The sequence below is a fragment of the Geospiza fortis genome, unplaced genomic scaffold (assembly GCF_000277835.1).
Source record: "Geospiza fortis unplaced genomic scaffold, GeoFor_1.0 scaffold61, whole genome shotgun sequence".
In the NCBI taxonomy this organism is placed as follows: domain Eukaryota; kingdom Metazoa; phylum Chordata; class Aves; order Passeriformes; family Thraupidae; genus Geospiza; species Geospiza fortis.
In genome coordinates, this window is record NW_005054430.1 from 1,154,913 (window position 1) to 1,165,357 (window position 10,445).

Genomic DNA, 10,445 nt, shown 5'->3' on the forward strand with positions numbered 1-10,445 from the left:
AAACCCTGCTCCAAGCAGGGCAGGAGCTGGGACTGATCCCAGATTTCCAAGGAAAATATTCCTCTCTGGGAATTCCCTCTGCCTGGAGACCTTTGGGAAAAAAAAATCCATGAATTCTCCACAATCCGTTAAAAAAAAATCTCCAATGAGGTTCATCTGCTCTGGGTTTGAGGGAAACTTAAAAAAGAGAGAGGAATTAAAGGCTTGGATCCATAATTTTGGGAATCACTCCAAGGGCTTGAAGGAAACTTAAAAAAGAGATCGGAATTAAAGGCTCAGATCCATAATTTTGGGAATCGCTCCAAGGGCTTGAATTCCAGGCCCAGCAGCACGAGGAAATGAGTGAAGATCCTCCTGCCCAATTTTTTTTCCAGGGAATTTGCTTTAGGAGCCACTGGGAACTTCACAAAGCAGCTGAAGGCACCTCCAGCAGGGTCTGTGGGAAGAAACAACCACTGGGAATGGGATTAATCCTAATCCAAGACACATCCCTGAGTCCTCCATGTGGCACATTTTTCCTGGCTGATCCTAAGCAGAGCCAGGATCCAGTCGGGATTGGGATATTTGCTTTTTGTGGATGTGGGATGGGAAAATCCCGTGGTGTCAGGGACCTCCCGAGTTGCTGTGAGCTTGGGAATTCCAAGAGGGAGCCCAAACATTCCCATTGTTTCCCTCTTTTTCCCAAAGCAGGCAGAGGGAGATGAGCAGCTCCAAGTGCTTCATTTAAATGCAACGGGATTGGCAGGAGTGACTCCGACACCTCCGGGATGGACAAGGAAAACAAACAAACAAACACCAAAACGTTGGAAAAAAAGACGTCGGAAAACTGGAATTATGGGCGTTTTGGGATGAGGAGAGGGAAACCTCCGGATGCTCAGAAAAAGGAGGATGGGAAGGGCAGAATTCCTGAGCCAAACCAGCTGGCACAAATTCCCAAGTTTTATTTTTGTAAAATAAAGGTGTCTCAGTGCTGTGGAATTCTGGGTCACTCGCCTGGAAGAGGGAAACCTTGGGGATGGCAGAGAAAAGTGGGAATATCTGTTTTTCCAGCTGGGTCAGGTGGAGCCCCATCCCTTTTGGCCTGGTCCTAAATTCCCTGGGGCCTTCAGGAATTCCAACCTTCTCCTCCACTTGGGAATTCCCTGTGGCCTTCAGGAATTCCAACCTTCTCCTCCACTTGGGAATTCCCAAGGTTAAATTGGGCAGGTTAAAAGGAACCATCCAAAATCTCCAAGAAAAAAATAGGGATCCAAGCCAGGCTTCTCCCCAAGAAATGCCACTTCCAATTCCTCGAGGAGCTTGGAGCTGCAGCTTGTGGAAATCCAAGAAGAGGTGTGGAAATCCAGTAAGAGGGATCCCAAATCCCTGGATTTTGGTCCCGTGGAGACCCAGACACAGCTGAGAGGGGTCCTGCTCCATGGGACAATCCCTAGGAAAGGTTACAGGATTTCCAGTGGGAAATCAGGGATTTAGTAAAAGTTTTCCGTGTAATTTGGTAAAACTGAGGTCAGATTTCCAAGGTTTCAGCGTTCCCAGATTTCAGATTTCCCGGGATTCAGGGTTGGCCTTTTGCTCCTGGTAGCACAGGTAGGAAAAGGATTCTCCTCACTCCCAGAATCCCAGGATTTCCATTGGGATAACAGGGATTTATTAAAAGTTGTCCACGTAATTTGGTAAAACTGAACTCAGATTTCCAAAGTTTCAGCGTTCCCAGATTTCAGATTTCCTGGGATTCAGGGCTGGCCCTTTGCTCCTGGTAGCACAGGCAGGAAAAGGATTCTCCTCACTCCCAAAATCCCAGGATTTTCCTCCCCCACAATATTCCAGGTACTGAGGAGGGAGGAGCAGAGATCTGGGGACTTTTCTTCCTTTGCCTCCCGCAAAAAAAATGAAAAACATGGAATTTTGTAAGCCTTGGCAAGGAGCCATTTCCAGAGTGACAACTCCTCCTGAAATCCTGGTCTGTCCTGAGATGTCCTTGGGCAGGAAAAACATTCCCTGGGAGGAGAAACAAAACATTCCCGGTGGGAAAAGCAGCGTCACCCGGAAGGGAGGGATTGGGCTTTTCCACAGGGCTTGGGAACAAGTGGAATTCTGGGAAACATTCCCAAAATTTTCCCATTTTCCTGGTTTCCCTGTGTGAATTTACCCAGGAATGCTGAAGGATGCTGATCTTGGCGTGCCACAGCCTCTGGAATCCAACATCCCAGGCAATATGGAATGAGTGGAATTCCAGCCTCAAGGGAGCTGAGACCACGCAGGGAAACAAAGGAATTTAAAAAATCAGGAAATAATCTCATTCCCGAATTAAATGGGCAAAAACGATCAGGGAAACGGAGGCAGGAAGTTCCATGGTTGGAAAATAAAATCACGGAATGGTTTGGATTGGAGGGATTTTGAGGAATATCCAATTCCACCCGTGCCATGGACAGGGAATCTTCTGCTATCCCAGGGTGCTCCAATCCTTCCTTGGGCATTGCAGGGATGCAGGGGCAGCCCCAGCTGCTCTGGCAATCCCAGCCCAGCCAGGAATTCCTCATTCCCAAGATCCCATCCATCCCCGCCCTGTTCCACTTTAAAGCCATTCCCCGTGTCCTATCGCTCCATATTAAAAATCCTCTTCCTTCCATTCCAGTCAGGATAACAACGTATTCGACAATTAAGTGCTCATTAAGAACTCAAAGTGGAATTTTCTCCCAAATCCAAGAAGAAAAATCCCTCATGCCCCCAATGGATCCCTTGGGAGGCTCTTCCCAGCTCCTTTGGATGCTCCAGGGCCAGGAGGCCAAATCCTTCTCCAGCCTTTAGGATTTGGGATTTGGAGCCAAAAGTTGTGGGAAGTTCTCACCAAGGCTGAGGAGAGCCCAAGCAGCAGAAATTCCATGAAAATCCTTTCCAGAGCTGGGAATCCACAGGGGTGGAGGCAGAAGGAGGCAAGGAAGGGACCTGTGGGATTTGGGAGCCTGAGGAAATTCCCTTCCTGAGTTGTTATTCCCAGAAATTTTTGGCCAATCCCTTCATTTTCCCTTTCCAGCCCGGTGCCATCCCTAAAAATCAGACCTCACCTCCCTGGCTTTGGAATTTCTCAGCAGCTTTTGGCTCCAAATCCCAAATCCAATAAAGATTTGGGCTCCTGGTCCAGGAGCATCCAAAGGAGTTGGGAAGAGCCTCCCAAGGGAATGATTTGGCTCAAAACCCTCCACCAAAATCCGCGTTCCTGAGGGATCCAAGTGATTTCATCCAGGTTTGGAAGAGCTGGTAAGCGAAAACCGGTATTTAGGCAGGCCTAAGGTCGAGCTCAGTGGATTAAACCCAGCTCAAATTCCCATCAGAGCTCGGGGCAGCTGAGAACTGGAATTATTTTTTAATCCTCCCTGGATTAATCCAATGTTCCCTGCGGATTTGCCATCCAGGCTTTGGCAGGGCCACGGCATTCCGGGAACGGAGCCCCGGCGCTTCCCTGGAAATGTCAGGGCAGCCTAATCGAGTTCCTTGAAATTATCTCAGGGCAGGAGTGGGGGGGAGAGGCTTCAGGTTTCCTGGTGGCTTTCCAGGCAGCAAAACAGAAAATTCCTGAACATCCTTTGGAGAAAAGGCCTCGGGAAAAGCCAAGCTGAGCAGTGGAAATCTGGGATTCGGAGCGCATCATGCCAGCTCAGATTCCTCATGGAATCTGGACATAAAGAGGGATTTTGGAGCGGGATTTGTGGCTCGGGGAATGCAAATCCATTTAGGATTTAGGAGCACTCCAGGAGGGGATTCCTGGGATATGGGATATTGGAATATGGATCCTGCGCCCAGCCAGGGAACCTTGAAACCCCCGCGGCCGCAGCTCCGGTGTCCGCAGCAGTTCCTAAGCAACCCTGAGAAAGGAAAAGGGATGGAGAGGGAGGAGAGGCTGGCTCGGGATAATTGGGTAATTGGATAACGAGCCAGGCCTGAGATGGCCCCGCTGAGCCTCACCCAGCGCCCTCGGGACGTGCCCAGAGACCGGATCCAGGGAAGGAGCCCACAAAATCCCGCCGGGTGGAAAAGCAGCCCAGGAAACCCCTGCTGGTGCTCCCAGCTGGAATTGGGCTCGTTAATTATGGATTCTTACCGTGGGAGCAATTAAAGTCGCTGTTCATGGAGGGCTGGATTTAATCCTGGCGTGGTTTGGTTGGAAAGGGTCCCAAAGCTCATCCCAGGAGCAGGGGCACCTCCCACGATCCCAGGGTGTCCCAAGCCTCATCCAGCCTGGCCTAAATCTTGGAAAAGCTTCCATGGCTCTCACCATCCTCTCTGGGATCTTTTCCTGCCAGCCACAGTCCTTCTGGGGTGAAATCCCCGTTCCTGTTCCCAAATCCCCGTTCCTGTCCCCAAATCTCCATCCCTGTTCCCAAATCCCCATCTCTGTTCCCAAATCCCTGTCCCTGTTCCCAAATCCCTGTCCCTGTTCCCAAATCCCGAATCTCCACCCCTGTTCCCAAATCTCCAACCATGCTCCCAAATCCCAGTCCCTGTTCCCAACTCCCCATCCCTGTTCCCAACTCCCAAATCCCAAATCTCCATCCCTGTTCCCAAATCCCCATTCTTGTTCCCAAATCTCCACCCCTGTTCGCACATCCCCATCCTTGTTCCCAAATTCCCATCACTGTTCCCACATTCCCATCCCTGTTCCCAAATCCCGAATCCCCACCCCTGTTCCCAAATCCCCGTTTCCAAATCCTCATTCCTGTTCCCACATCTCCACCCCTATTCCCAAATCCCAAATCCTCGTTCCCAAATCCCCATCTCCATCCCTGTTCCCACATCTCCCATCCCTGTTCCCAAATCCCCACCCCCATCCCTGTTCCCAACTCCCAAATCCCCATCCTTGTTCCCAAATCCTCATTCCTGTTCCCAAATCTCCACCCCTATTCCCAAACCCCAAATCCCCATCCTTGTTCCCAAATCCCCATCCCTGTTCCTAAATCTCCATCCCTAATCCATTTTTTCTGCCCTGGGAAGGCAAAAAAAAAAAAACACCTTGGAAAATCCTAGAAAACCTTCAATGCCAGGCAGGAAAGGGGGAAAATCGGGCTGGGTTTGTCCCTGGAATCCCAAGGAGCAATCCCACCCTGGGCTGTTTGTCCTGCCCCGTTTGGCACCTGAAACCACCCAAAAAATCCAAAAAAAAAATCCTGGGAAGGCACCAAAACCCGCCTGGAGGGAATGAAACATTCCCTGAGCTCTTCCAGCCTTTTCCAGCTGCGGGATCAGATCCCAGTTCTGGGTGCAGGGAAAAGCAGGAGCAGCTCCAAGACTCGGATCCTTGGGATAAAAGTGGATTTTCCGCTGGGACACAGAAAATCAGGGAAAATTCCCAGAATCTGAGTGAGAATCCAGGCTCTCTCCGCAAATTCCTGGATTTTCCTTTTTTGTCTCTGCTGCCCACGTGGCCAGAGAGGTGCAAAAATCCCTTTGGGAAAGGAGCAGGAATTGCCAAAGAGAGAAAGAAATAAAAACATTCCAGGAAAATTTGGAGGATTTGGGATTATTTTTCCCCTTCCACCACTTTTTCCTCCTCTTCCATTGGAGGGAAAGCAGCAAATTCCAACTTTAATTGCAAGTTTAATTCCAAGTTTAATCCCAAATTTAATCCCAAATTTAACCCCAAATTTAATCCCAAATTTAATCCCAAATTTAATCCCAGATTTAACCCCAAATTTAATCCCAAATTTCATTCAAAATTTAATCCCAAATTTAACCCCAAATTTAATTCCAAATTTAACCCCAAATTCAATCCCAAATTTAATCCCAAATTTTATTCAAAATTTAATCCCAAATTTAATCCCAAATTTAATCCCAAATTTAACCTCAAATTTAACCCCAAATTTAATCCCAAATTTAACCCCAAATTTAACCTCAAATTTAATCCCAAATTTAATCCCAATTTTAATCCCAATTTTAATTCCAAATTGAACCCCAAATTTAATCCCAAATTTAATTCCATGCCCAGAAGCTGCTGCTGGATTTTTGGGTTTGGCCTGAGTGATTTTTGGGAATTTCCAAAATAACCCCAAATCTAGTTAATCCCAAGGAGCTTTCCTGACATTCCATTGGACTCCAAAGCTCCAGGCTTTGATTAATTTAATTAATTGAATTAATTAATTTCATTTAATTAATTGAACTAATTGAATTAATTCTCAGGAAGGTGAAACACGGAGAGCTTTGTGGAAACCCAGGGATGCAAATCCCCTTGGAAAAGGTGGGGGGGAAAAAAAGTGCAAAAAAGGCAAAATAATTATTCTAAATTTTGTATTCTCAGCTCTCCTCTTCCCATTGCATGGAGTTTTCCAATATTTGGGAAAACTTTATGGATTGGAGCTGTTGGAAGGAGTGAAAATCAACCCCGAAATGGGGCTGGAAGGAAGAGAAATCCCATAAAATCCCCTAAATCAGCCTCGTGGCAGATGAAGGGATTGCTGTAGGATTTTAGGGAAATTCTCCTCCTTCCACAGCCTGGAAAATGCAAATTGAGCCCTAAAAAATGGGGGGAAAAGGGACAAAACCAAGCAGAAAAGTCCTTTTTGCTCCTCAATGCATCCATGTCCGACTCCACCATGGAATTCTGGTGCTGGAAGCACCAAATGGGATCTCCTGGGCTGGGCAAAACTTCTGGAATTTGGGAATTTTCTTGTGTGTTTTCAAAGTTCCTGGGGTGGAATGACCCCAAATCCCTGATTTTCCCCGGCTTGTGGAGATGAAACTTTAATGAGGAAATTATTCACTCCAGGAAATTCAGCTCCAGGGAAAGGTGAGGAGAGGTGGGATCCCAGGGATATGCGTGGGATTGCTCCTCGCTTCCTGCATTTTTCATAAATCCGGGACTTTTCCAGGGAAACTTTTGGGAAGTTTGAGGCCTCCAGGTCCTGGGGGTGCCCTCAGATGTCCCTGGCTCAGCTCGCTCCTTCCCGAGGGATATTTTGACGGAATTTTGGAATTCGATGGAATTTTTCCCCTTGGAAACGCAATTTTCCTGCGGCAGATTCTCCTCCCAAGGCAGGGAATCCCAAACCCTGGCAGCCAAAAAAGCCGGATTGGCTTTTCAAAGGATAAACCAGGAAATGCCTTCTCTTTGCTGCCTTCTTTTTCTTGCTGCCTTCTCTTGCCCTACTTTTCCTTAATAAAACCCCCATGAAAAATTCCATGTCTGAAACATGGAGAATTCCACGTGTGGATTTGCCTGCTCCAAGGATATTTTCCCTTCCCCAACAAAGATTTTGTGGAGAAAATCAATTTGTGGGGGAATAAAACTCAGGAAAACGGCCCAGGATGGGATCCAGAGGTGGGAAAGTCTCTCAGTCCCATGCCCTGATCCTTTTCCTTGGAAAAATCCCTCACGTGGATTTTTCCCACCCAGCTCCTGGTGTCGGAGTCACCTGGGAGTTTTCATCCCCAGAAACAACTCCAAAATTCCAAACATTTGGAGAAAAAAAATTCCCTTCCGGGCCTCGGGGAAGGAGGGAAACCAAAACCTCATTCCAGGAGCTGGAAGCTCCAAACTGAGGTGGGAAAGGAAGGAATTGCTGGAGAGGAGGATCCTGACTGGGCAGAATTCCCAAGGTTTGGAGGCAACGGGAAGCTCCCACCATTCCCAGCTCAGATCCTGGGGCCTCATCCAGGAATTCCCACAATTCTGGGAATTTTTTCCTTTTCTCCAGGCTGGGATTGGGAACATCTCCCCACCCTAAATCAGAGCCCAGCCCGGGGCTCTGCTGGCCCCAGGGGTTTCTCCAGGGATTTTCCCCACTTTTAGCAGGATTTGCCCCGTTCTCAGGGATAACTGCTCCCCTCCAGCTCGGCAATGGCTTTTCCAAGGAAGTTCCAGAAAGGAATTTTGGATAATTTGGTCCTGGAGCCTCCAGGAGAATCTGGCCCAGCCACAAATCCATGGTGGGACCCTTTGGAGGGACCTGAGATCTTCCTTGGATCACAGGGAAAAATCCCTGTTCCCAAATCTCCATCCCCATCCCTGGTTCCAAATCTCCATCGCTGTTCCCAAATCTCCATCCTTGTTCCCAAATCATCATCCTTGTTCCCAAATCTCCATCCCTGTTCCCAAATCTCCATCCCCGTTCCCAAATCTCCCTCCCTGTTCCCAAATCTCCCTCCCCTTTCCCAAATCTCCATCCCTGTTCCCAAATCTCCATCCCCATCCTTGTTCCCAAATCCCAAATCTCCATCCCCATTCCCAAATCTCCATACCTCTGTTCCCAAATCTCCATCCCTGTTCCCAAATCTCCATCCCCGTTCCCAAATCCCTATCCCCATCCTTGTTCCCAAATCTCCATCCTTGTTCCCAGATCTCCATCCCCATTCCCAAATCTCCATCCCCATACTTGTTCCCAAATTCCCATCCCCATTCCCAAATCTCCATCCCCGTTCCCAAATCCCCATCCCCAAATCTCCATCCTTGTTCCCAAATCTCCATCCCTCTGTTCCCAAATCCCCATTCCCAAATCCCCATCCGCATTCCCAAACCATCCTCTTGTGCTCCCAAACCTTGGGGGATTCCAGGAGTTTCCTCTCCGGGCTCACTGGCACCAGTCTGGTGCTGGGAGCCCAAACTGGGAATTTTCCCCAGCTGGCTGCTGTTTTGGGATGATCCCAAATCCCAATCCTGCTGGAGTTTTAGGGAATTGCAGCTTTTCCCCCTTGTCCTTCCCATCCTCTCCCAAAGCCTCACCTGGGATTGTTGAAACAAATCCCGGAAGAACTTTCCCAAAATTCCCATTTTCCAAGGGTTTCCCTGCATGAGTGGGAAGAGAAAATTCCCTGGAAATGGGAGAAACAGGGAAAACCCTTCCAAATCCCCGCTTGGGGAACAAACCCACATTTTTTGGGGGTAACCCCAATCCACGGCATCCTCGGAGCCGGAAAAACCTTTGGAATTAAAACATCCCTGCCCCCAAAACCCCGGGGACAAAGGTGATCCTACAAATCCCAGCACTGACGCCAGCCCCACTTTGGGATGACTCTTCCCAGATTTTGGGATCTGACGTCGTTTCCTCCCCCTCCAATTCCCATTTTTTTTTCCTGCGGATGGGGAACGGCTCCGTGACGTCACCAGCTCGCTCTGACCTCATTGGAATGAAATCATTCCCAAGCAAAGCTGGAATCACGACTCCAACCCCGTGATCCCTGGGATTTTTATAAATACACCAGGGAGGGGGAAAAGGTTTCCAGAGAGAGGGAAGAAAATATCCCAATCCCTGCGAAACAACAAAAAGAAAAAAAGAAAAATCAGGGAGGAGAAGTTTGGGAAAGGCTCCTGATGCTTCTTTCCTGGCAGTGATTCCACAGCAAATCCTTCCCATCCCAAGCATCCAGGAGAAGCAGGTGAGTGCCTGGGATTTATTTATTTATTCCCCCATTTGCAGAAACTTTAAATATTTCAGTGTTTTCCTTGGGATATCAGATTCCAGGGGTTTTCTTTTTTTTAGGGACTGAGATACTTTTCCACCTCCAGATCCCATCCTGGGCTGTTTTCCTGAGATTTATTCCCCCACAAATTGATTTTCCCCACAAAATCTTTGTTGGGAAGGGAAAAATGTTCTTGGAGGAGGCAAATCCATGCTCCAGACATGGAATTTTCTAGGATTTTTTGGGGGTTTTTTTAGGGGAATAAAAATAGGCAAGGTGGGGAAAAGCAATCCAAGATATGTTGATATCAAGGGATTTGTAATTCCCCTCGCCTTCCCTCCTAGGAAAAATAATTTTTTATTATTATTCCAGCAATTGTGGGAGGCAGATTGGAATGGGCAGCATGGGAAGGATTGGGAAATTTTGGGAAAAAGGAAAATGAGGGGGATAAATCCCTGCTGCCGCTGCAGGGATGGGGAGGAGAGCGAGGCACAGCCACCCCCCCATCCCATCCCACCGAGCCCGCCCGGATTTTGGGAATCAGCCCCGGGAAAAGCATCGGGGCAGCACCAGTCGGAGTTGGAGGAGTCCCCAGGTCCCATTCCCAGATTTCTCCCAGACTTACCTGGGAAAATCCCGCTCCATGCCGGTCCCCTGCCGCCGGGAGAGGCGGCGATCCCGCTTTTCCCGGCTGGGATTTGGGGAATGAGGCGCTTTTCTCCCGCCCAGCCCAGCTGCAGGAGGTTTCTCAGGGTCGGCAGCATCCCCATAGAATTCCTGGAAAACGCTCCCGGCTCTCCCAGCGATTCCCGGCGGGAGGAGCGGCACCAGCGGCGCGGATTTAATTTCCATTTCCTCAGATCCACCGCGGGTGCTTTTCCTCCTTTTCCTGCTCCTTTTTTAAGCAAAGAGAAAACCCCAATTCCAATTTTCCTGCTCCATAAAAACTTCCTGGAGCGGAGGGGCACAACCCATCCCCACTCTTAGCAAAAAAGAAAAAAAAATAAACCCAATCCCAAAAAAATAATATTTTCCTTATTTTTTTTCCTCCTTCCTGC

General features: G+C 48.5%; 1 protein-coding gene across 1 annotated transcript in view; it reads left to right on the forward strand.

Moving 5' to 3' along the window:
• Window positions 1-978, forward strand: part of LOC102045590 (collagen alpha-1(VII) chain-like) — a 104,828-nt gene extending 103,850 nt beyond the window's left edge. The window contains 1 exon segment of the mRNA XM_031061892.1: window positions 688-978. Coding sequence (XP_030917752.1) covers window positions 688-704 — 17 coding nt within the window. The 3' untranslated portion in view covers window positions 705-978.
• The last annotated feature ends 9,467 nt before the right edge of the window (window positions 979-10,445 follow it).